General features: G+C 45.9%; 2 protein-coding genes across 4 annotated transcripts; both read right to left on the bottom strand.

Moving 5' to 3' along the window:
• Nucleotides 1-184: 184 nt before the first annotated feature.
• PSMC3 (proteasome 26S subunit, ATPase 3) lies at nucleotides 185-14,547 on the bottom strand. Its single transcript, XM_085224658.1, has 12 exons — nucleotides 14,320-14,547; nucleotides 14,164-14,244; nucleotides 8,094-8,219; nucleotides 3,555-3,659; nucleotides 2,869-2,931; nucleotides 2,306-2,443; nucleotides 2,059-2,202; nucleotides 1,670-1,818; nucleotides 1,078-1,174; nucleotides 768-913; nucleotides 535-616; nucleotides 185-399 (listed from the first exon to the last, which is right to left on the bottom strand). The coding sequence occupies exons 1-12, from the start codon at nucleotides 14,344-14,346 to the stop codon at nucleotides 289-291; spliced, it is 1,269 nt and encodes a 422-aa protein (XP_085080784.1). The 5' UTR covers nucleotides 14,347-14,547; the 3' UTR covers nucleotides 185-288.
• A 133-nt stretch (nucleotides 14,548-14,680) lies between these two features.
• On the bottom strand, nucleotides 14,681-24,331 carry RAPSN (receptor associated protein of the synapse). 3 transcript variants are annotated; one of them, XM_010711377.4, is made up of 8 exons: nucleotides 23,650-24,331; nucleotides 20,886-21,224; nucleotides 19,631-19,789; nucleotides 19,199-19,297; nucleotides 18,986-19,108; nucleotides 16,352-16,405; nucleotides 15,506-15,748; nucleotides 14,681-14,910 (listed from the first exon to the last, which is right to left on the bottom strand). In XM_010711377.4, the coding sequence occupies exons 1-7, from the start codon at nucleotides 23,863-23,865 to the stop codon at nucleotides 15,545-15,547; spliced, it is 1,194 nt and encodes a 397-aa protein (XP_010709679.1). In that variant the 5' UTR covers nucleotides 23,866-24,331; the 3' UTR covers nucleotides 14,681-14,910; nucleotides 15,506-15,544. The 3 variants fall into 3 exon arrangements, with proteins under 3 accessions (XP_010709679.1, XP_085080786.1, XP_085080785.1); XM_085224660.1 differs by having other exon boundaries at nucleotides 15,549-15,748; nucleotides 21,045-21,224; nucleotides 23,650-24,325; XM_085224659.1 differs by having other exon boundaries at nucleotides 15,549-15,748; nucleotides 23,650-24,239.
• Between the last annotated feature and the right edge of the window lie 1,869 nt (nucleotides 24,332-26,200).

Genomic DNA, 26,200 nt, shown 5'->3' with positions numbered 1-26,200 from the left:
TTTGAGCTGCAGATCATGGATTCTAAAGTACACTTACTGCAGTATTACCTGGTGGTCCTCCTGAAGTAGCAGAGCAGGATTTAATCCATGGGCAGCACGATGGGCACTGAGGACAGGAGATTCTTACCTTCCCTTCTGTAGACATAGAACCACTGAATGAGGCAACAGCCCCAACACATCACCATTTTAGAGGAAAAAAATGCTTTATTTTTTCCAGACAGAAAGTAAGTGGTACAGTCCAGACTAGTCCTGTCCTCTGCCATGGCCACTGCCTTGGCTGCGCAGAGATCAGGCATAGTACTGCAGATTGGCTTTTTTCTTTGCTTGAACCTCTAGGATTCCTTCCATGTAATCCTCATGGGTGAGCTCTGTAGCTCCACGGCGGAGGGCAATCATCCCCTGCCCAACAAGACACATTTTAGCAAGGGCAAGTGAGTGCCGTATCAGTTCACATTAATGAACTCCATGCTAGCTTTTTTGCCCTCCTATGTGGAGGTGGTTGGTTGCTGCTGGCTGCCCTAGAGAATTACTTACCGCTTCAACGCATACAGCCTTGCACTGGGCTCCGTTGAAATCATCTGTGCAACGAGCCAGTTCCTCGTAGTTTACATCAGGACTGATTAGAGCAGGGAGAGAAAGAAGTCTGAGAACATGTGCCGAACAGAAGCAGGGTACAGAGCTTTCTTAAACCCAACAGAACTCCCACAGCCCCGAAATACCATCAGCATTAGTGACAAACACAGCCCCAGGTCACACCTATCGCATACCTGACATTCATTTTGCGTGAATGGATCTGCATAATTCTGGCTCTGGCCTCCTCATTAGGCATTGGGAACTCAATCTTGCGATCTAATCGCCCAGAGCGGAGCAAAGCTGGGTCCAAGATATCAACGCGGTTGGTTGCAGCAATCACCTAAGTACAAGTACTGTTATCAGTCAGAGGCACAGACTGGATGCAGGCACAGAGGCCTGGAGGACAGGCCTCTCTCGTTCCCCAAGGATCCACCAAGGTTTCTTCCCTTTTACCTCCCCTACTAAAATGCCCTGGCCCTCAGCAGCAATCTGCTAGATCCCAACCTTGACTTGTGTATTGGGCTGGAAACCATCAAGCTGATTAAGCAGCTCCAGCATGGTCCTCTGCACTTCCCGATCACCAGCCTTTTCACTATCAAACCTGAGGAGGAAATGAGGGTAAAACAAAATGATCAGCTGGACCCTGATCACCCCACCCTTATGTTTTTAATCACACAAAAAACCAGAATGACCGCATTTCACACTCCTTGGTTAAGCTCTCCCAAATTCCTCCTTGATACCTTGAACACTGCAACTAGAACTGTCAGCAGCATCCAAGTCTTCTTATGTCCTTAGAGCTGAATGGAGCTAACACTGTCCAGGCCTAAGCAGTAGATGAGAGTGAACATTTCCTATGCCTGGTGCACTTACCAGTGAACAGCTTTGTGTTGCAGCAGACAACTGGATGGATCTCCAGGCTCACACATTTCACTCAAGCACACGTACTTTGAGCCCAAGGATTGTGGCGAGTGCAGTATCTGTGATTTACCCTCTTTCTATTGTAGGCCATGCATTAAGCTTGACTTCCCTTGTGTACTCAGGCAGAGGGCACAGCTAGGCAGCTCCTAAGAGCTTTGCAACACAGCCTGTATCTCACCTTTTAGTGCCAATGGCATCCAGTTCATCAATAAAGATAATGGAAGGAGCTTTTTCCTTGGCTAGAGCAAAAGCATCTCGTACCAGCTTGGCTCCATCACCGATGAACATCTGCACAAGTTGTGGCCCTGCAAGTTTCAGGAATGTAGCCTGGGAAGTGAAAGACAATCCTATGTCTAGGTTTTGGTGTTTTTTTTTTTTTTTTTTTCCAGTAGTGCCAGACCTGAATACTACAGATAAGCCTTAATTAAAACAACCAAGTAAACAAACAAGTCCCAACCCTCATAACACCAGCTTATAGGTAAAATTCCCTTTTCCCTTGGAGATGTTGCCTCTTTCATCTTCAGGTACTATTCTACCACAGCATAAGTATTCAAAGGTTCCTTTTACCTTGGTCTGGGCAGCACATGCTCGAGCTAGAAGCGTCTTCCCTGTTCCTGGAGGCCCGTACATAAGGACTCCTTTGGGAGGCTGTATACCCAAGTTTTCAAATTTCTCCTTATGATTCATTGGCAGGACGATGGCCTCCACGAGCTACAGCAAAATGAAAATGTTAAGTCAAAACCAAACTTCACAAATCCAGGCTGCCCGTTTTAGGAATTTCAAAGCCCGCTGTCCTCATTCACACTGGTATCACCTCTTGGATTTGTTTATCAAGCCCCCCGATGTCGCTGTACTGCTCTGTGGGTCTCTCATCCACTTCCATGGCCTTCACCCGTGAATCATATTCAGTAGGCAGAGTCTCCAAAATCAAGTAAGAGTCCTTGTTCACACCCTGCAAACACAAGTTCTTTGCTTTGAACAGGCCTTTCAGATAGCAATCAAAGCACACAAAATCAGAGGTGATCCACCAGGCCACTAGGATGCAGGTATGACGAGCTCTAACACTAGCATTCATCAGATTGCAACAGTTTGGCAAAGTGGACAACACAACAACTGATCTGGCACATTTTAGAAGGGGCCCAATATACCACCAGGTAGATAGCTAAATTTGGGGCACTTAACTGTCTGTATAAATAGGCTCTCCAACACTATTTTTCTATACTACAAATATTATTGAAGCCATATTTTTTTTTTAAATCAAAATTTTAGTACAAAAATGATCTCAGAAGGATCTGAACAGACTGTATCCTTTCTAAAGGAAGAGGCACATGCAATTTTCTGGCCAACATCAAAGTTAACAGTCACAACATTACTCACCACTAGATCTCCAGGCTTCAACTTCTCAGCATCAACCAACCCGATAACAGGCAGGAAATACGTCTACAGGACAGGAATTAAAGTAAGCAAAGCCAGCTGTACTAGGACAAGGACCTTTCCAGCACTCATAGAATCAAAGAATCTGTGAACCTGTGCTGGTTATAACCAATGACTGCATTGTCTTTCAAGTGTTTCTCAGTAATTTCCAGAATAATCTTTTCCATGATTTTACCAGGCAGTGACAGGCCTGCAAATACCAAGCCCTTCTTTGTTGTCCTTCCTGAAAATTAGGACAATATTTGCCAGCTTCTAGCCAAATGAGACTTCTGCAGATTCCCAGGATCACTGAAAAAATACTCATGAAGGTCTCGTGGTGACATCAGCCAGCTCTCGGAGTACCCTGGGATGAATCCCACTGGGCCCCATAGGCTTATGTTCATTCAGCTGGAGCAGCAAATCCCAAACAAGTTCAGAGTTGGCTGGGAGTTGACTGTTCCCCTTAGTCATTGTCCCACACTTCAGGGCTCTGGAGGCCCCATCATCAGTGTTAAATACAGAGCCGAAGAAGGCATTAAACATCCCTGCTTTATTTACATCACTATTTGCCAGGTGACCAACCTCACCAAGTAACGGACCAGAGTAGCTTCTGGCTGCTCCTCACACCTAACTGGACACATGGCTCTTACCTGGCGTGTAGAGGTCTTGATAACAGCACACTTGCCCTTTCTCTGGGAATCCAGGTCAATATTTGCTCCATCCTCTTCCTGGTCGTTGGGGTCAACATCCAATAGCTGAAAACCAGAGTGAAAATCTTCCCTATAGTGTAATCAGACTAGTGGCTTCCAAGTAACATGGAATATAAAAAATAAAAGTTCCCATTTTCCATTTGCAGTAGAATCTTGAAAGCACTGAAGTACCTTATAAAAATTTATCTTTTCCTTTCCTCATGCAGCAGCACACAATAAATCAGAAAAAGACACTGTACAGCCCAGAACAAAGCAGTAGCTAATGGCACTGATTTCTTTCCTCCTTACAGCAACTTACATTAAGTTCTAAAACACTAATACCAACCTATCCCTGTTTTCCAAAATTGAAAATCGGCTACGTTTTAGAAAAATCAGATAAATAAATTGATTCACAAAAAGGACATCATGTAATATCTGGACTTTCCAAGGACATTTGCAAAGTTTCTATGTTTCTATAGAATCATAGAATCGTAAATGTAGGAAAAGACGCTAAGATCACCAAGTCCAGCCATCAGCCCATCCCTACCATGTCCACTAACCACATCCACAGGCTTCTTTTTTGGTGCGGGACTCAGCACAGAGAAGCATACTGCAGTGCGGCAGTGAATTTGCCTCAGCTGCTTGAGGGCTAGCTCTGTCACAGAGCAGCTGTCGGGTGCCATTGTTTTCTGCGTGGCAGCAACCCTCTGACATCCGGGGGCAGAGCTAGGAGTCATAGCAGCCTTGCCCTCCGTGCTTAAAGTCCGCAGGGGCGCAGCGACTTGGGGACACAGTGCAGCAGTATCTCAGCCCACTAGTAGGCACCTATTGGCTGCCTCCCGATCAGCATACTCCAGCATGGCCTCCACTAGGCAGAGAAGTCAAGTGAGAAAGACAGTGGTGACTCAGACTGAGTCCCTGCCTAAGGATGTGGCAGTTCAAGTCTCTGGGTGCAGCAAGTCCTGAGTTTGTTGCTGCTAGTGAAGGGAGGGCAGGGACTCCAGCTGTGCAAGGTGCGAGCAGGAGGATGACCTGCTCAGTATGGTGGTGGAACTCAAGAAGGAGGTTGAGAGATTACGAACCATCCGAGAGTGTGACCGGAAGATAGACTGGTGGAGTAACTCCCTGTGAGAGAGATACCAGGGTGATACCCACAGGCGGTGGTGGAACCCCTGCCCTGCCATTGCCAAACAGAGAGAGGTAGTTTGAGAGAAGAAGAAGAGTGGAAGCAGGTAACAGCTTGGAGACGTAGGAAACCCTCATCCTGACCATGCTCGCTCCCCTGATACCTCTGCAAAATAGCTTTGAGGCTCTGGAACTTGAGGGTGAGTGGGAGGTCCACCTGTAAGTTGTCTCTGGTGAACCAGTCGACCCTCCACCTGGAAGGAAAGGAGGGTGGTTGCCATAGGCAACTCCCTTCTGAGTGGCATGGAGAGCCCTATATGTTGGCCTGACCCCACCCATAGGGAACTGTGCTGCCTCCCTAGGGCACGAGTCAGGGACATCTCTAGAAAGCTTTCCTGGTTTTATTTGCCCATCTGATTACTATCCCTTATTGGTAGTTCAGGTCAGCAGTGATGATGCTGCTGAGAGAACCTGAGGACTATCAAAAATGACCTCAAGGGACTGGGGAGGGTATACCTGATGGAGCAGCCGTGCAGGTGGTTTTCTCTTCTATCCCTTCAGTGGCAGGGAAGAATACTGAAAGGATCAAAAAAACCCTCCTCATAAATAAATGGCTAAGAGGTTGGTCCAAACACAAGAATTTTGTATTTTTTGACCATGGGGCAATTTACTCAGCACCTGGCATGACAGCTCTGTGAGATGGAACTCACCTGTCTGCAAGGGGTAAAAGGATCCTAGCCCAGGAACTGGCAGGACTCATTGAAAGGTGTTTAAACTAGGTAAGAAGGGGGAAGGGGACAAAATGAGGGCCACTGGGGCTGAGCAGGTAGTTTGAGGCTCAAAACAGAGCTTGATGGGTGATGTAGGTGGAGTTCAAAGGGATGGAGAGGGGCAGGGCGATGCTACTTCCCCTAAAGTGCCCGTACGCTAATGTGCGCAGTATGGGAAATAAACAGGAAGAGCTGGAGATCTGCGTGCAGTCGCATGGCCACGATCTCACTGCGATCACAGAGATGTAGTGGAACAGCTCACATGACTGGAATGTTGTCATGGAGGGCTACGTGCTTTTTAGGAAAGATCAGCTGGCAAGGCAGGGTGGTAGAGTTGCTCTTTATGCGAGAGAGCAGCTAGAATGTATTGAACTCCACCTGAGGGAGAGTGGTGTAGCAGTGGAGAGCTTGTAGTTGAGAATCAAGGGGCAGGCTGGTATGGGTGACACTGTTGTGGGCATGTACTACAGGCCCCCTGATCAGGAGGAGGTTGATGATGCCTTCCATAAGCAACTGGAAGTAGCGTCATGATCCCAGGCGCTGGTGCTTATGTGGGACTTCAATTATCCAGATATTTGCTGGATAAGTAACATGGCCAGGCACGCGCGGTCCAGACAGTTCCTGCAACTTTCTGATGCAGGTGGTGGAGGAACCGACAAGGGGAGGGGTGTTGCTGGATCTTATTCTCACTAATAAGGAAGGGCTTGTCAAGGAAATAAAGGTCGGGGGCAGCTTGTGTTGTACTGACCACGAGATGGTGGAGTTCAAGATCTTGATGGAAGAAGCAAAGCAAAAAGTAGGACTGCTACCCTGAACTTCAGGAGAGCCAACTTTGGTCTCTTTCGGGACCTACATGGAGCTATCCTGTGGGCTAGGGTGTTAGAAGGTAAGGGTGTCTGTGAGAGCTGGTCAGCATTTAAACAGCTCTTCTTCCAAGCTCAGGATTGGTGTGTCCCTGTGAGCAAGAAATCAGGAAAGGGTGGCAGGAGACCTGTGTAGATGAGCAAGGAGCTCGTGCACAAACTCAAAGGGAAGAAGAAGGTCCATGAAATGTGGAAAAAGAGTCTGACCACTTGGGAAGAATATAGAAATGTTGGAATTGAATTTGGCAAAGGTGATAAAGGATAATAAAAAAGGAGGAATAATTGCATGCACCGGTACAGGTTGGGGGATGACCAGCTGGAGAGGAGCTCTGCAGAAAGGGACCTGGGTGTCCTGGTGGACAACAGGTTGGCCATGAGCCAGTAGTGTGCCCTAGTGGTCAAAAAAGGCTAATGGCATTCTGGGGTGCACTAAAAAGAGTGTAGCCAGCAGGTCGAGGGAGGTGATCCACCCCCTCTACTCTGCCCTGGTAAGGCCTCATCTGAAGTACTGTGTCCAGTCCTGGCCTCCCCAACAGGGATCTCTTGGAAAGAGTGCAGCAGAGGGCCACAAAGATGGTGAAGGGCCTGGAGCAGCTCCCCTATGAAGAAAGGCTAAGTGAACTGGGTCTGTTTAACCTGGAGAAAAGAAGACTGAGAGGGGACCTGATCCAGGTCTATAAATATCGAAGGTGTGGGGGGCAGAGTGGCGAGGCCAGACTCTTTTCAGCAGTGTGTGGAGACGGGACAAGGGGAAACGGCCAGAAACTGCAGCATACGAAGTTCTGCACAAATGTGCGTAAGAACTTCTTCACGGTGAGGGTGACAGAGCGCTGGAACAGGCTGCCCAGGGGGGTTGTGGAGTCTCCTTCTCTGGAGATATTCAAGTCTCGTCTGGACGCCTACCTGTGCGACCTGGTGTATGGAACCTGCTTTGGCAGGGGGGTTGGACTCGATGATCTCTGGAGGAACCTTTCAACCCCTACGATTCTGTGATCCACACACTTCTTGAAAAACCGCCATGGACGGTGACTCCACCACCTCCCTGGGCAGCCCATTCAAGTGCCTCACCACTCCTTCTGATTAGAAATTTTTCCTAATATCCAACCTGAGCCTCACCTGACACAATTTGAGGCCATCAGCTCTTATCTTAAAATACCAATGCAATTAAGGGATAGAAGCTGCAACATGGCTAGCAAGTCCCTGAGCTTGCAGGGACTGCTCCCTAAATGAGTATTAGTTATGACGAAAGCACTTGAGAATTTGTTAATTCCAGTCCATTCTCTACTTTCTTTTTAAGAGTTACTTGTGTTACTTGTGTAACTCTTAAAAATCTTTTTGATTAAAGTCTCTTAATTACTGTTATTTTAACTGCAGAACTCGTCTTCTTGCAAAGCTGGCAAGAGTGTACAGATATACAAGTTGCAGACCCATTGCTTCTCAATCACTCTGCTATATTTCACGTACTCAGGTCTATACTAAGTGAGGCTGTGTCACCTCCAACAGTTGTGTTAAGGACAGAAGCTAATATCTTCCCAAGAAATGACCCTGACATGAAGTGGGCAAGTGATAAGCACTTCCAGGTCACAAATAAAATCCATCAGAAAAACATGGAAGTCTTGACTTCAGGATCATAAATAGTCTGACAACAAGCCACGTCTCCAATTACCAATGGGCTCCCTATCCCTACCCCCTCCTGACACAAATGGTGTATGCTTCTTTCCTTGCTCTAGGAATGCACTCACCTCAATAACATTTGAGACAAGGTACGGCAGAGTTTTGTTCACTTTGATCTTCTCACTGTTCTCTTTGATCTTATCTTTCATGGCCTGAAGCTCGTGGGTCACTCTCAGCACTTCGCTCTTCATGATCTGGAATCAGTTCACAGAAGAAAGAGGTAGAAATCAGAACAGCGTGGCAACATATAATTTATATTATTCTGGGAGTAAAATAATTATAAAAATGTAAGGCTGAGACGACAATGGAAAAAAAGAAAAGAGTAACATAAAAATAGAAAAAGTCACCAAATTAGCCTAAGTAATATCTACCACTAATTTCGTCCCAGTGTCACTGGATACATTTACCCTGATCGAGACATCAGCTCACAGGTTTGCAACGTGGCCTAGATAAAGCAAATGTTTGTGGTTTTTTTTATGTATGTACATACATACAGATATACATATACACACAAACATATATAGCATTGCAGAATCATTACAGTTGAAAAGACCACTAAGATCACCAAGTCCAACCATCAGCCCATCCCCACCGTGTCCGCTAACCACATCCCTCAGTGTCACATCCAGATTCTTGAAAGGCACCATGGATGGTGACTCCACCACCTCCCTGGGCAGCCTGTTCCAATGCCTCACCGCTGTTTCTAAGAAACTTTCCCTAATACTCAACCTTAACCTCGCCTGGCACAACTTAAGGCCATTACCTGGGAAGAGGCCAACCCTGACTCGATACAACTTCCCTTCAGGTACTTTCAGAGAGCAATGAGGTCTCCCCTGAGCCCCTTCTACAGACTGAACAATCCCAGTTCCCTTAGCTGCTCCTCATAAGATGTTCTAACCCTCCACTAGTTTCACTGCCTTTTTCTGGACATGCTCTGGATGCCCGTGCTGAGCACACAGAGACAATCACCTTCCTCCTCCTGCTGGCAACACTATTTCTGATACAAGCCAGGATGCCTTTGGCCTTCTTGGCCACCTGAGCACACTGCTGGCTCTTGTTCAGCCAGCTGTCAGCTAACCCCCAGATCCTCTTTCCCCACACAGCTTTCCAGCCTCTGTACCCCAAGCCTGTGGTGATGCATGGGTTTGCTGTGACCAAAGAACAGGAACCAGCAATTAGTCTTGCTAATGCTCATATAATTGGCCTCAGTCCACTGATCCAGCCTGCCCAGCAGATCCCTCTGCAGGGCCTTCCCACATTCAAGAGATGAACACTTCCTCCCAACTTGGTGCCATATAACAGCTCAGTGATGGTGCACTCAATTCCCTTGTCTATATCAACAATAAAGATACAGACCAGGACCAGCCCCGGTACTGACCCCTGAGGAACACCATAGTGACCAGCTGTCAGTTGCATTTAACTCCATTCACCATCACACTCTGAGCCTAGCCATCTACACAGTTTTTTATCCAGTGAAAAGCATGCCTGTCCAAGCCATGGGCTGCCAGCTTCTCCAGGAGAATGCCGTGGGAGCAGCCAAAGGCTTTACTGAAGTCTAGGTAGATTACATGCTCAGCATTTCCCTTATCCACTAGGTGGGTCACAGAAGATGATCAGGTTGGTCAAGCAGTACCTGCCTGTTGGCTAGGAACGATCCCCTGCTTGTCCTGCACACGCCACATGATCACACTCAAAATCTGCTCCATGAGCTTTCCCAATACTGAGGTCAGGCCAATAGGTCTATAGTTCCCAGATCATCCTTCTGACCCTTCCTGCAGATGGGCATTAATAGGTCTTCATGTTTGGAACTTCCCTGTTTGACCAGGACCGCTGATAAATATGGAAAGTAGCTTAGCAGTCACTTACACTAGCTCCCTTTGCACCCTTGGGTGCATCCCCTCCAGCCCCACAGACTTGTGACAGTCCAGGTGAAGCAGCAAGTTGCTAACTGTTTCCTCCTGAATTCTGGGGAGTTTATCCTGCTCCCCATTCCTGTCTTCCAGATCAAGGGGCTGAGCACCCTGAGGATAACAGGCCTGACTATTAAAGACAGATGTGAAGAAGACATGGAGAATCTCAGCCTTTTCCTCATCCTCAGGGACAACATTCCCCACCACATTAAAAAAAAAAAAAGCAGCAGAAGATTCTCCTTGGCCCTCCTCTTGCTGTTAACATATTTCTCATGAAACGTTTTTTTTTTCCATTTTTTATCATCTTTAACAATGGTGGTCAGATTAAGCACCTGCTGGGCTTTAGCTTTTCTAATTTTCACTCCACATACCCTAGCAACAACCTAGTACTCTTCTTGAGATGCCTGACCCTTCTTTCAGAGATGGCAAACTGTCTTTTTTTCCCAGACTCTCAGCAAAAGCTGACTGTCAGCCAGGACAATTTTCAGCTCAGCTTAGGCACAGGGGGACAAGCCTGTTACTACATCTTTAAGATTTCCTTCCTGAAGAATGTCCAGTCTTCCTGGACGTCTCTGCCCTTCAGGACTGACTCCCAAGGGATTCTCTCAACCAGCATCCTAAAGAGTTTAAAATCTTCCCTCCCGAAGCCCAAAGTAGCAGCTTTGGTGAACCCCCACTCCTGACTTCACCAATAAGAGAACTCAATCATATTGTGCTCATTATGCCTAGGGCAGCTTCTGACCATATTTCCCACTGGTCCTTCTCTGTTTGTAAACAGCAGGTCTCACAGAGCACCTCCCTGGTAGGCTTTCTTACCAGCTGTGTCAGGAAGTATTTTTTACACAGTTCACAAACCTCCCAAACTGCTTACACTGGGCTGTATCATATTTCCAGCAAATATCAAGTAAGTTGAAGTCCTTTGCAAGAACAAGTGTTAGCGACTGCGTGACTTCTGCCAGCTGTTTCTGTAACAGATGCACACTGGGATGCCAGCTTTGTTGTCCTTCCCCCTGATCCTTACCCACAAGGGCTTGATATTATTTCCAGCATTAAGCTCTCCAACATCAAAACACTCCCAAACATGAAGATCCACTCCATTGCACCTCCATCCTTGCCTATCCCTCCTACAGAGCTTATAGCCCTCCACTGCAGCACTCCAGTCCTGGGAATGTTCCCACCATGTTTCAGTCATGGTGACTAAGTTGTACTTTTCCTGCTGCGCAGTGGCTTCATTTTTTTTGTTATCCATGCTGTGTGCACTAGTGTAGATACACTTCAGCTAGGCTGTCAGTCTCACCCTAGCCCTGGCATGCTGCCCCTAGGCTCATCTCGAGCAAGCCTGATTTTTTTCTTCTTTCCCCTTCAAATCTAGTTTAAAGCCCTCTCAGCGAGCCACATTAACTGCTGGGCTAGGATCCTTTTCCCCCTTTGAGTCAAGTAGACCCCATCTGTTATCAGTAGGCCTGGTTCTGAGTAAACTAACCTATGATTTAAAAAAAAAAAAACAACCCAAAAAAACCAAACCACCCCTGATTGCACCATCCTAGATATACAGACATAGATAGATACACAGCTAAATAAACATACACACGTGCACATTTATATGCATCCATATAGAAATTATCTGTTGCTGAGTTTAAAGAATTGTGCACTGGAGTGGTCAGCAACTGAAAGTATTACAGTGACACATCAAAGTAAACAGAATATGAATGGGAAATGGCAGAATTAGGACTTGTGTTTACTGAGATCAGTGGGAAGCAGTGAAGGGCTTCCCTTTGCAATGGGACGCACTACCATTGCTTCCAGTGGAACAAACAGAAATGCGGGTGCTGTCTTTATCTACAAGACCGCTTATGTCAACACCTACATATAAGAAACAAACTTATCACTTGCTTCTGTAGAGAAAAACACTTCTTGTTCTCTATAAGAAGCGTATCACTCAGCTCTAGAGTAACATACGTTATTTATCTCGTATGACAGCAAAGCAAGGCAAACTTGGGCTCATAGGCCAACTTGGGCTGAGGAGATGGACCTCTGGGGGCCTCTACCTCCATCTGCTGAGAGCAGGGCCAGCTGAGCTCATGCCATATTGCACAGGACTCTACCCAACTGAATCTTGAAAGTTCCTAAGAACAGGACTGCACAACGCGCAGCAGAGCTTCTCTGGACAATCCATCGTACTGTCTGACTGCCCTTACAGGAAAAAGGTTCCTGCTGCCCCAAGGAACCTCTCATTTTTTCAATTTATGATTTGCCCTTTTTGGCTCAAGATAACCTTAACCTGGACCTCAATATGATATAAAACCTTTCTAAGAATGTATAGTCAATGAATATAAAGATGTTATAATTATGAAATGAACAAGAGAGTTTGGCAAAGCAGATTATAATAACAAAAAGAGAATAGACAGAACGCTTACCCACGTCCTGGGCTTGCTACAAAACTCCAGAGTAGGGATCTCCAGAAGAGATCCTTTCCCACTGGTAGTCAGCTCTTAAATGGGTCTAGGAGAGGTGCAGCCAGGCTCCACCCCTTCCGGCAGCACAGGTGAATTGCCTTCACCTGTGCTCCCCTGGCTGACTCACTGTTCACCTCAGGTGATCAATTAGAGGTTCAGGCCGTGATTCAGCAGTTCCCATACAAATAACAAAAAAGAAACCCCACCAAAAAACAGAAAGACAAACCAAAATATGTTAGGCACATGGTAGATAACTTACATTTCATACATCTCATCATCATTTAATTTTACCAACTTTTCTGTGAATTTTTCTACTAACTGGAAAGAAAATCAAATAGAAGATAAGAAAGTTCTGTAATACCCACCCAACAACAAGCACATTTATATCCCAAATTACTAAACCTAATATAGGTAGTTCTTGGTGGTATCTGAGAGACAACCACACACTTTTTACTCCTGCTCCTAGCTGCTGTCACAGCCTGACAGCTCTGTGAGCCCCACGGACAGCAAAACCGCATGGTCTCTGAACTCGCTGCACCTGAACTGGCTTACGTGGTTCTATGTAATAGAAAAGCCATTCTTTATAAACTATTTAAAACTCTTGATGTTAAGCACAATACTGTTCTTAACACATAATTATTCAAAGGACAGAACTAATACAATAATTGATAAAGAATCTGTTATGTAAAAATGCAAAAATTTAGAAATTTTATTCTACATAGTCTTGCATGAAGGGAGTGTGCCCATAAATATTTCTGCTACTTTGAGTATAATGCTCTTACTATAAAATGGGAAAAGCTGCTTATGCTTACTCTATTCTGCAACTTAAAAATAAGACAAATTTATTTTTGCTGTCTTTAACACATAAAAGGGTAAGCTCAAAAGTCAGCAATGCTTGTAGAGCTTTAAGCAGCAGGATGAAGTGGCCCTGCACAGCTTATGAAACAACTTATCACAATCTTGCCTCAAGATGCAGGGATAAAGTTGTCTTCCAGGTGGTATGGGACCATCTTGGGTCAGGTCTAATCCTTGTCCTATGTAACCACTTCCTCAGTGACCAGGATGAGGGGACATATGCAGATGACACCAACATAGGGGAACAGTCTGTGTGCACAGAGGTGCGCAGAGGCGCTACTCAAAGAGACTCTAATAATGTAACAACAGGAGGGGAACCAGCAAATGGAGGAAAGTGATCGTCCCTCTGTACTCAGCACCTATTAGATTCTATCTGGAGTATGGCACCCAGATTTGGACCCCCCACTCAGCACACATATCGATAACCCTGCCTGAATTCAGCCCAGGACCAGCAGGCTGGCCTGGCAGGAGCACAGGTGCTGTGAGAGGTAACTGCGGGAACAGGCCTTGTTCAGCTCGAGAAACAGAGAAGGATGAGAGGCAATAAAGACTGAAGCAAGAGAGATTCAGACTATACGTAAGGTTGTACGTATCCTCACGAGGACGGTCCCGCACTGCTACAGGCCTCCCCGAGAAGCGGCACGACCTCCGCCCACAGAGAGCCTTCCGATCGCACAGGCTCAGGCCCAGGAGGGGCAGCAGCCCGTCACGGCCCTCCTGAGACCCCAGCCGAACCGCGCTGCCTGACCACGCCGGAGCCGGGTTAGAACCGCCGCCCGTCGGCTTCCCCTCAGCTCTCAGGCTCGCTGTTCGCCGTCTCGGCTCCCGAAGCGCTAACGGCCCCCGGCTCTCCGTGTTCCACCTCTGCCCCCTCGATAGGCGCTATCCCCTGCTCCCCCCGGGCCCGGCCGCACTACCTTGATCTCGCTGTCGAGCAGGCGGGTGCGCTGCACGATCTCCTCCGTAGACATCTTCAGCACCTCCTCGCCGACGCCATCCTGCGGGGCACAACGGCACCGTCAGCCCCGATCCCCGGCCCGGCCCCGCTCCCCCCGGCCCGGCCCGGCCCGCACCTCCGACTCATCCCACACCGACGCCATCTTTCCCTCAGCGAGAGAGCGGCGCGCGCCGATTCCTCAGAGCGGATCCGGCTCTCCCGCCGCCGGGCACGGGGAGCGCGGCAGAGCGGCGGCGGCTGTGGGGGCTCGCGCCCCTCCCCGTTCCCGCCGCGACTCTGGCCCCTCGGCGCCCCGCTGCGCGGCCCCTCGCGTGCCGAATCTGCGGTTGGGAAGGCGGCGGCCACCGCGCCGGTCACGTGCTCCGGCCAAATCTGCTGCGTTATGGCCCCGCCGCCATCTTGGGGGGGCGGTGCCATCGCGAGCACCGCTCCCCCTCCCTGCGCCCGCCCACCCTCACGCGCGGAAGACGGGCCGGTGGCGGCGGCAGCGTTTATTCCAGTCAGCGCGCGTACAGAGGTGTGCGAAGAGAGGCGCCCCGATGCGGCGACACCGAGAGCGGCCCGAGGACGCGCCCCGTAGCCCCCAGCAGGAGGCCCCGCGGCTCCCATGCCCGGCGGTGCCCGCAGTCCCGGTCACACGTATCCGGGTTTCACCGACAGCCGGCGGCAGTTGGGGCAGCCCCGCGTCCCGTTGGTCTGCAGGCACCTGCAAAAGAAGGCGGGCGGGTGAGAGGGAATTCCGCCGCCCCCGCTGCCAGTGCTACCTCTGAGCACTGCACACACGGGCGGGCACGCAGCCGGCCCGGACACTCCCGAGATCTCTCATACACCGGTTTGGTGGAAGCGCTGTAGCGCGTTCCTCTACAAGAGGAAGCCGCATTGCTCTCTTTTCCTGCTAGGGACAGCAGCCCCCCGGACTCCGGAGGCAGTCCCATAGTGGTGTAGCGTCACCCTGATGGTGTATTCTTGAATACTTAAGTTTTGGAACTAAAAATGATGTCCTTCGTGACAGTAGCACAGTAATGGACTGAACGCCTTACTCAGCTCTGTATGCTTCACCTACTAGAGTGAAATGGAAGGGTTCAGGGGGAAAAGCCAAACCACCTGTGGGAGCACAGATCTCCCATGAGAAAGTAAATGAGATCATCTGTGAACTGAGCTGAGTGCCTACAAGGCAAGGGAGTGAGGTGGATGTTATGACTAAATCTCACCCTCTAAAGGCTATGGCTAATGAGATCCTGTAGAACACCTGGGGAAGAGCATACACAGCTGTCCTGTTCTGGGCATGAACTGCTCCTTACTCTAACATAAGGGCAAAGATCTCCAGTATTTCCAGCTCATTACTTCAAGTGGAAGAAGTGGGAGCAAGGCAGCGCCTGCAGCTGGTTGTTCTTCTCCCCAATAGATTCTCCACACATGCCACAGTACAGCTCCATCTCCTCCACGCATTCATGGAACTTCACTACATGGTCACGCAATTCTCGCTGCTGCCCCTTTGTGCGATAGATCCTTTCACACAGACAGTGGAGCTTCAGCAGACCAAGCTGCGCATGAGAGGCAGAAACAAGAAAAATGAACAAGGTGAAGATAGAGCAGTATCAAAGGGACAGGACCACTATGGTCCCAATTAGTCAGCTAGAGAAGTGTCAGCATAAAAGGGTGCCCAAGGGATAGAATCAGTCATAAGGACGTTTGGTCCTGCAGCACTGGCTATTTCCCTACATCAGAAAAGGGGTCACCATGTTTGAAGCACTTTGATGCTTTTTCATCAAAATGGTGTTTCTGAGCTATGCACAACATACACTGCATTTTACTTCCCTCTGCCTGCAGCCAGTACTCAGTTCAGGTGTGGCACAGGCCAAAAGTATTCTTCAAGAGAGACCCCTAATCCTCCAGCTCTGCAGTTGCTTCACATTGCGTTTTTAATGCTCCCCATTTGTCCCTGTTTATCCCACAGTAACCTCTTCCTCGCTTTTCAGATCTGCATGTTGATGCCAGTGCTTATAACTGAACACAACAAAGCATCAGTTGGTTAATATAGACTCATTAGTAAGCAATAACAAGTTCTGGATACTTTAATGCTTGGATTATTAAATTGCTTGACAGAAGACTAGAGAAAGTAATGAAGAGAAGCTATAGGATCCTACCTTGTTCCCTAGTCCCTCTGCCAGTTCCTGTGCCTTTTCAATGCTTTCCAGAGCCTGTAAATGGAGAGCATATATTATCAATTCTCAGTCTGATATAACAAAAATGTACATGTATGAATGCCCTGACAGGAACTGAAAGAAGTAGAGATACAGAGTGAAATTTGAATGAACAAACATCCCTGCAACCCTGAACACATGGCTGTCTGGTAGATATATCCCACCAAAAGTCCATTCAGAAGAAAAGCTTTGTTTCTGAAGAAAAACAACCCACACAGATAACAGAGCATCATTTCTGTTCCAACCACGTCATGCAAAGAAGGGCTATGATGCTGGCAGAGGTGGGTTTCTAAGCAGACAGAATACACTCATTTAAAATCAATCACACAGTCTTCAGGGTTGGGATGAAGCATAAGTAAAGGAAGACTTGTCCCCATCCTGCCTTACAGGCCCAATCTCTTTGAGCAGCTCCAATTTCATTTTTACAAGGGGAAGGAAGGGATCAGCACTACTAACGTGCTTTTCCATCTTCTTCTTGCTCTTCATGCATCCACTTTGTCCTACTTACATATAGCACACTGTAGAAGTGTACTGCAAGTAATCTTTTCCAGTTTGAAGGAAAATGTTTACCATGGCAACTGTTATATCAAATGAATCTCTACTTTCCCTTACATGTCAGGGCGTTCCACGCTGTTCTGATACTCAGTCTCCATTTCCCAGAACTACAGAGACCCACTTCAGGTTTGTTGAGGGGGAAGAAGACGTTTACCCCGAACCACAATATTGATGAGGAATGTTACCAAATTTCCGCAGTGGAATAGTAGGTAAAGTTAAAGGAGTTGAGAACCATCTGAGATGAAAGAATGCACTCTGAATACAGAGGAGATGGCATTAAATCTGTGGCAGTAACAGCAGAGGAAGTAGGCAGGAACCAATGGGTAGCAGATAAAATATTACTGAAGGGTGTGCCTAGGAATAGTGACCGTATACTGGAAAACTTGAAATTAATTACTAGGATTAAGAAAGTGAAGCATATGAAGTGGAAGGAGAAGAGATGCTGAGAAGTTCAGGGGACAGTTTGTCTAAGAGAGGAACACGAGACTGCATGAGAGTTTGGGCAAATAGGCTGTGACAGCAGCTGGAGAGGAATTGGGACAGACACAGTATTAACTACATGCAATGAAAGGAAAGTGGGACTAACTGTTAGAGGAAACTGCCCCAAGAAGGCCAGGATAAGAACAGGGAATCTGCAAGTGGAAAGCTTTCTTAAGTAACTGATACTGGGATGGAGCAGCATCAGAAATGGAAACTGGGATGGGTAAACTGAGGAATAGCCTTGGGCAATCGTTCAGTGCTTTGACATTTAAGGAGGTTATGTTTGGGGTGATGGGCATAAGGTCCCTGACCATTAGGACAGACTTGCCTCTAACGCTTAGTGTGGAAACCAAAACTCATTCCCTTCTTTTATGGGTACTGGTGAGATTAGGGCTCTCTGCAAAGTCCTTGTCAGGGTTTCACAGAGATCTGCCTGTGATATCAGAGGATGGCAGTGGCTGAAGGCGGGATGAGGAAGTGTAGAGATTAGATAAGTGCTCTGAATATTTTTTTGTTTAGTGGCCTACCTGTGTCCCGTCCCATATTTTTGAATATGATATATGAGAGATACATGATATATGAGGTTTCATTAGGGAAAGTTTTTAAGTCCACCTTTTCTTCTTCCAATGCAAACAGTTTTTACGTAGTAAGATTGCAATGTGTGTTTTACCCAATTGATTTCCCGCTGTAGGGAACTCAGATGCTGATTGCACTTTGAGCGTGTTTTTTCTGACTGGCACATGCTTGTTTTCCTTCTGAGAAGCTTCATTTTACCTCATATACTTTGTGTCTCTCGTTATTGATAAGAGTGAAACTTCAGGTATCTACACCCAAAATGGCAACCCAGTGTGTCACTATGTAGACATTCCAGGTCCTTCAGCACTGATGACTAACTTTTGAGCATTTTCTTCTCCAGCCCACTAACAGTGGGATCCGCTGCATCTAGTACAATCTGGATTTTAAGACATATACACTGCCTAAGCACTTTCAAAACAGTGAACTTCACCCTCTTATACTATATTGACCTGCTGTCTGTTCTCAAATCCTTTTCTGTTCATTTCTCTGCTTCACATCATGATTTATATACCTCTAGTTTCTCTAGGAATTTATGGTCACATTTGTCTGCAAAGCACATGGTGGAGCTGTAGGGCTATCTAAAAATGATCACAGTAATAAGCTTAGTCATATTGCTAGGGAGTAGGCAGCAGAATCTATTTTAGAGAATAAGCTGATTGCCTGCAGTGGCAGAAGCAGACTTCCTTTCCTCAATGCTGGTTTCTCAGTGTAGTGTTTAAAGTCATCAGGACTGACTAATGAGACAGTTCTGTAGCTCACCAGCCTGACTCAGAATGGATGTTCATATTGTTAGCAACTAATTCCTGGCTTAGAGGAACCATCTGGAGAAACAAAATTACACAAGCAAGAGACTGTTGGTAGAACAAAGGGGGACAGCTCTCTATGCATCTGATGGGCATTCAGCTCAGAAAATGATTACTCTCATCTCATCTAAAAGACTTATGCAGAAACAAGTTTGTTACTGACCTTGTCCAGCTCCTTCTGGATCATCCAGCACTTGGCCACTCCTAGCAGCACCTGGATCTGACCCAGGCGGTTTCCAATCTCTGTCATGATGCTCATGGCAGAATCATACCGGGGAAAGGCTGTCTGCAGCAGCAGGGAGGAACAGACATGTTTTGCTATGACCCGCTTTTTGCACCCTCTTCCCATCCCCTGTGTCTTTCATGGTAGCTGTACCTGCACATCTCTGCGACTGAGATGGATATCAGCAAAGCACAGCAGACACAGTGCCTGCAGAGGCCGGTCACCATGCTGAAGGGCAATCTTCATGGACTCCTGAAAGAAATCAGGCCTTTGGTGGGTAAGGAGCTCAGAACAAACGGAGCAGGGCTCTATGTTCCAGCACTGAAGGGTCAGCTCTGGAGAAATGGTGCAGCATTTTTTTAGTTAGTTTAAAAGTACAGTCTTGTTCATGTTCCTAACTAGAGGACATTCATAGGCTCCAATTTTGAGGCACACACTGCTACTAAAACTAGAGCTTTAAGATTGGGAGACGGTGGGAATATCTAGAGCCAGGTGTGAAAGTCATGGCTTCCCTCTTCCTCCCAGCCCTGTCCTGTAGGCAAGATGCCACCACTGCCAGCTCTGTGTCTGCTTGCACCCTTGTACCTCACAGCAGTCCATAGCGTCTGCCAAGCGGCCCAGTTTCCGGTAGGCGACTGCCATGTGATACTGGCTCATTGCACGGTACTTCAAGCTCCAGCCTGCACCATAGTCATTCACCAGCTCTGCTGCTTTACATGGGAAGAACAAAGCTTTCTCATAGTCCTGCAAGGCAGACAGACAGTAGTGACAGCAAAAGACTGAAAAAGAAAAAAGGAAAAAGAAAAAAAAAAAAAGGGAAAAAAGCAACTATTTTTGATTTACTAATACTGCAACAGCTAGCAGATTTTTGTACGCCTTTCTTCCCCTGCCTGTCCTCTTCCACGTGCCCTGCTTTCTCTATTAATGTGAATATCAAACAAATGTGGAAGGTGGAATTGCCATGTGCTGAATTCATATTGCTCTCTATTTTCAGGACATGTGAGAAATGACACAGCATATGAATTTTATATAGTACGCCAACAGCCGTATGCTGCCAGAATTAATTGTTCTCTTCTGTAGCTGAAGCCTGAAAACTGTCTCTGGTTTTATGTTATCTCTGCTTTCAGCATATACATGGAGCCCTCACGTTCTTCATGTGGAAAGTCAAGATCTCTCAGAGGCTGGTTATTCAGCACTGCAGGAAGCAGGAACAAAGTAATAATGGCCTCAGCAAATCCACAATAACTAGTTAAAACACACATGCCAAAAAAAAAAAAAAAAAATCAACACACCCTTCTGCATTAAAAAAGTTTAGAAATAAACCTTGTTTTATGATAAGTACATAAAAGTATTAAAGATATCTAAACCATTCTCAAGTGAGATACTTCAGTTAGTGAGTCTTCCATTACTGACAAAAATCAAGACTTTTTCGAGAAGAGATATGATTTGTTGCATTTATAATGGAAGTTGGAACTGCAAATCACTTCGCCCTCAATTGCTGCTTGGTTTTGTACATTCAAATAACTATTTTGCCTGCAACAGTAGTTGAACTAGAATCCTTTGAGTTCTGCCTGCTTGCAGACCTTGCCTCCTTTGATGTGATCTTTGAAGCTAAGTTTAATCTCTTCAATTCACAGCTGTTTCTGCTGCACTACATAAGCATTCCACCGGTCCTTACTGCAAAGAGGAGTATTCTCTGATGATTTTACAGTGTAGATATTTAAATTTGGAACATTCTGCCAGCACTGCACTTCCTATAGCAGATATAAGTTGAAATTCACAGTGCTTTCCATAATAAGACAATTGCCCTCCCATCCTCCCCCCCTTTGGATTACTGCACCTTTATCTGGGCATAGAAGTTCCCAAGGCTACAGCAGACTCGACACTCCAGCATCTTGTCGTCATTGTTGTGTGCATAGCGTAAAGCTTTTTCAAAGCACTCCAAAGCCTTCTGGAAAATGCTGAGGCCCAGGAAGGCATTGCCCATGCTGAGGCTCACCTGGCCATTCAGCTGCGGGCTCACAGTAGTACCCTGCATGTTCAAGCATGTCTTACAGTAAGATATTGTTTTCTGGAATTCACAGAGTTTCTCATTGCTGCGAGCCAGGTTTAGATAGCCCTCTGTAAGGTAATTTGGGTCTTCCAGCTCCCGTGCTGTGTCAATCTGTACCACTGCAAACTTCAAGTAGAAAAGACCATGTTTATAAAAGGCATGTAATTTACTTAAATACAGCTCAAACACTCACAGAGTATCATCCTGCACTGGAAAAGTGGCACATCCCTGAGCAGGGCAGCATGGATCACACGGCACTGTATACAACGAGCAATTAATTATCTGAAGGTTTACACGTAAGCAGTCTATGCATGTGAGCAGTCTGAAGAAATCTCTTTCTCAGCCTCTCAGACATGGAAATTGAGCTGGCAGTTAGTGGAAGAAAAATGTTAAGTGACCTTAAAGAGAAGCAGGAGAGGCAGAAAACCTCTGGGAGCTCCACTTTCTTCTGCTCACATAATTAATTCTGCTTTCTCTGGAAGGCTTAAGATATTGAAATACTCAATTAAAGAAACTAAGTAAGCTATTTCATCAATTTTATACTAAAAATTGTAATTTAGTATTGTTTTTTAATTCTATGATTCCCTGCATCCAGTTCTAGTAAATTCTAAGTCTTTTTTCTTTTAGACCTCATGCTCTTCTGAGCAGAAATTCTCTTCTGTGCTCTGTGATGAACCAAGCACACTGCTGCCTTGAATTAATATTCATAGCAAAGGTAAATATTCAGCAATTTTCTCCATGTGTGTTTTCATTAAAGACTAGCAGTCAGATTTATAGATAACAATTCCTAAACGCACTGCTTCATTTTTGCACATTGGCAATACATAATAATTTAAGCTGCTAGAACATGTTATGCATTCCACAAAGTAAAAACCAATACAATTGCTTATGCTTGGGTGTATATGTCCACCCCCTCCTTAGCATTTCACGTGCTCATTAGCATGTGTTAGCTTAGTCTTTCCTGCATTCCCTTACCTTTATGTAAGTTCTTCATTACTTCTCGATTGCCACAGCCTGATTCCATGGTGTGAAGCAACTTTTCTCTCCGAGAGACTGAGCATAACAACTCTTCTTAAATCACAGTTAATTTCGTGTGTTTAATTCAAAGACCCCTTTTCCCCATTATTTCCTCTCTCAGTGATTAATGCTAATGTTTTCCATCCTCTATCTTTGATAATTTGCAGTAAAATACTCAGTTTGACTGAAGCTATTTGTTTTTCCTAATACTAGGAGGAACTAAAATTCACCTAGTTTGATCCCATTCTTCTGTTCTCTTCAGGGGTAACAAATTATGGTTTGAGTATCTTGGGTTCATTCATTTGCCTGTTTCTTGCTTCCATGAAGACTTCAGTATTTTCTTCAGGTAGCTACACCTTACCTTTTTGGATTCTCTCTTCCCTAATCAGTCTGTTGTTTCTGCCACCACCTAGTCCCACAACATTTCTCAGAACTTTTTGTCTTCAGATGTTTTCCGTATGTGTTAATACCCTTTTTGTCTTCATGCTAATTATCTGCTTTGTAGATGAGGTTTTGACATGTGCACGGGTTTACTCATAAGATGACCCCACCACTTCTAAACAGAGCTACCAGGAAATTTTCAATGAGATGTGGGCACCCCCTTCACTTTTTGTGCTACGTGCTGAATGATTACTAGTCTAGTAAGAGACAGTCAAAAACATCAGAACATCAAAGCCCTTTAGTAAGACCCGATTTTAGGCTGGGGTAGCTACTTAAGACTGTTAAAACACTGTCATGTCTTCCAGATTCCTTAATCACTCTCCCAGACACTGTCTGCTACTATATGTGTGCATCCTGTGACTTCTCAGATCCATTCATCAGCTTCTTCTTATTCACTTCATCAAATGTGTTTATCCTCATGCTTTTCTATATGTAGCTTCAGCTTCTTTTTGCCACTCTTTGATCAAGTCCTATATCCTTTCTCCAATGCTGTCCTCACAACTGGGAGCCCCTCTCTGACCTCAGCTGTCAGACTCTTCCTTGAACATCTTTCAACATCCACCCTCCCACTCCCATAAAGGAATCTCTGTTCCCCTCTTAATCAGTCCCCTTGCAAACAATTGTAAGAAAAACGTCAGATCTGTGACAGATACCAAGCAGTTGAACAAGAAAACAGACACCTCCTCACAAGACTACTCTTATTCTATAGAATCTACTTGAAGATCTCTATTTACTCTGATGTACACGCTGAAAACAGTTTATGCTGTAGTAAAGGTTCTGTATTCATACCTTTGTCTGAAGCTTTATCACATGGTATGCTTGTATGAGGAATAAATCAAGAAAAGTCCCCATGATTACCTAGAGAACCTCATTAACCATCCTGAAGGATGAGGCCCAATAAGAAGCTGTACTCTATGTATCTTGTAAGCTGGAGCTATCAACACAGCGATTAAGGCAGCTCACAACATGCTCCCAATAGCCAGTACATGTTACTCTATGCAACATAAAAGCCCTGATTTTACATTCTAATCTCCAGCCACGCTCTGTAGTGGGTATAACACAACAGCATGCATTCATCTCCAGTTTGCCTTACCTTCAGCATATCTTTGTATCTGCCCATCTCTGCATGAGCAGTGATGAGGCAACCCAAAACGCGAAACCTGCCAGCAGGATCCGCAGACTTCTCCAAAACCCTCATCCAGACTTGCAGAGCCTTTTCAGTCCGATTAGACTGGTAGAGATGGAGTCCTTTTTCTATCTGTTGCTTTGTCTGGTCCTGACCCATCTCCCATGCATTAAAAAGCCTCATATACTAATCTCTAAATACAGCAAAAAAGAAGAGCCTGAGAGAACACAACATAAAATGCCCTGATACAGGAGGGCAGGTTGTGTGCTCAGAAAGCTTGGAGCTATAAAAGCCCAGCCATGCCAGGCAGCTGGAGCTGTGGAAGGCAATGAAGGTAGAATCCCAAATCCACTAAACGAATGTCTTGCTCACTAAGACTGCATCAGTGCATTCATCCAACCCCACCAACGAAGACGAAAAGCACAACAGGGGGAGAAAGAGAAAAATCTCAAGTGACTGGAGTGAAACTCAATCTGAGCAGCCACTGCTAGGCATCTCCATTGGTTGCAGCTGTTCCTGCCAATCTGGCTCACGTGGCTCCCAGGAATGCTCATCAGACTTCCAGCCTCCAAGGTCAGGGTGAGCCAACTGCCCACCCCAGCCTGCCAGTATGCAGCTTATAAATACCTCATGGAGGGACAGACAATCAGCTGCAGTCACAGCAATGTTATGTTTGCTTCTCTTTTCTCACTTGCCATTTTCTTTTGCAAAAGCACTGTGGTGATGGGGTAGTCTGGGAAGTAGTAGACTCAGCTAGCACTGTATCTTTAGGAACAATATATACTCTAAGAAGTAGGTTATGTTTTACAAAGGAATTCAAAAATTCCAGTAAGTACACTCTGCTTGCAACAATGTGCCTGATAGTAGAGCATACCCAGAGAGGACCACAAAAATGATCCAAAAGACAGAATACTTCTCCTACAAAGACAGCATGAAAGAGCTGGGGCTGATCAGCCTGAACAAGGCTCCAGGGAGACCTGATAGTGGCCTTTCAATGCACAAAAGTGAGCTACAAGAAAGAGGGGGACAGACTCTTTTAGCAGGGTCAGTTGTGACAGAACAAGGGGAAATGGTTTCAAGCTTAAAGAGGGTATATTTAGGTTGGATATAAGAAAAAACTTTTGCACAGTGAGGGTGGTGAGGCACTGGAACACATTGCTCAGAGATGTGGTAGATGTCCCATTCCTGGAGACTTTCAAGGCGAAACTGGATCACGGCCTGGGCAACCTAATCTAGCTGTGTATGCCCTGGTTCACTGCAGGGGAATTGGACTGGATGACCTTTAAAGGTCCCTTCCAACTCTAAGGATTCTATGACTCTATACTTCGCCAGGCACAAAATTCTGCCTCCTTTCTGAGGACCTCAGCTGGCAATGGGGACTGTTTCTGTGCTCAAGGATCAGCTCTGTCATCAATTCACTGCCAATATGCCACTGATGGCTTCACTTCTCAAGATGATAACCACCCGGAAAAACTTTGTGACTGACTGTTGCTCGCTGCCATCAGATACCTGTGACAGTCTTCCAAGAGTCTTCAACAGAATTTGTTAAAGGCATTTTTGAAGTTCTACATCCAGACTTTTCTGAACTTTAATGAGGAATTACAATGAATTGAGGCAATACATTCCTGCGCCTTCTGCTTTACATAAGATTCTCAGCCCAATTTGAAGATAGCTTTTTATTCTCCTGTATATCTTTGAAAGAGTAAAATTAGACTGGTTACTCTAGGAAGTAAGTTTCATATCTCTATTGATCTGGTATGCATTTTTAAGGGACCCAGCCTCTGAACCATCTATAGACTTACTCTGCCCTTCAGAAGAAATACATAACTGTGGGGGGGGTGAAGATGCATCAGGGATATATAAAGTTTTTCAGATACAGAAGTCCCCGACAGTTTTGTGAGTCTTTTACTGGCCAAATAGAAGAAATAACAATTCAGATTTTCAACAACAGACCCAAATACAGAAGCAGGCGTATCTCCAGCTATGTCCATGCTTCTATATGAATATGATGCCTGGGACCCTGGGAAACCAGGTCCAGGTTAAATGGGGAGGTTGGTGACCCTGCTTGTGGCAGGGGTGTTGGAGATTCATGATCCTTGAGGTCCCTTCCAACTTGGGCCATTCTGTGATAACTGATGGAATGCTGGTCTGGGTCATAGTTGCCTAAGGTAACAAAAAGAGCCTTCCTGACTTAATACTCTTAAAGAAATCAGGACACACAAGAATAAGGAATCAGAGGCTGGAGATTCCATCCATGCCTTTATCCAAAATTCTACCAGAAAACAATTGAAAATACATATTTCTTAATGGTAGAAATATTGATACCATCAGGCTTATTTTCTTTTGTGAGCCTGTAATCTATATGATAATCTCATTATTTAATTTAGTATTGTTTTTCAGGGAGGTGATGTGCTCGGAAGTGTTTCAGCAGAGCCTCTGTATACCCCAACTTTGGAAATAAACTATGGAAAACTACAGAAGACTGATGGAAAGAAAAGCTACCAAAGAGCTGGTCAAA

The sequence above is a fragment of the Meleagris gallopavo genome, chromosome 5 (genome assembly GCF_905368555.1).
Source record: "Meleagris gallopavo chromosome 5, MGAL_WU_HG_1.1, whole genome shotgun sequence".
Taxonomy (NCBI): domain Eukaryota; kingdom Metazoa; phylum Chordata; class Aves; order Galliformes; family Phasianidae; genus Meleagris; species Meleagris gallopavo.
The sequence above is the reverse complement of the archived record's forward strand: the minus strand, read 5'-3'. Positions and strand labels throughout refer to the sequence as shown.

Excerpts from the sequence above, each read along its gene's own strand:
- PSMC3 (XM_085224658.1), bottom strand. The coding sequence starts at position 14,346 with ATGGCGTCGGTGTGGGATGAGTCGGAG. Across the intron at positions 2,203-2,305 it reads TTGATAAACAAATCCAAGAG|CTCGTGGAGGCCATCGTCCT; the intron begins GTGATACCAGTG and ends ATTTTGCTGTAG. Across the intron at positions 400-534 it reads AGGCTGTATGCGTTGAAGCG|GGGATGATTGCCCTCCGCCG; the intron begins GTAAGTAATTCT and ends CTTGTTGGGCAG.
- RAPSN (XM_085224659.1), bottom strand. The coding sequence starts at position 23,865 with ATGAGGCTTTTTAATGCATGGGAGATGGGTCAGGACCAGACAAAGCAA. Across the intron at positions 21,225-23,649 it reads GATACAAAGATATGCTGAAG|TTTGCAGTGGTACAGATTGA; the intron begins GTAAGGCAAACT and ends TTCTACTTGAAG. Across the intron at positions 15,749-16,351 it reads CAGAGGGACTAGGGAACAAG|CTTGGTCTGCTGAAGCTCCA; the intron begins GTAGGATCCTAT and ends TCTCATGCGCAG.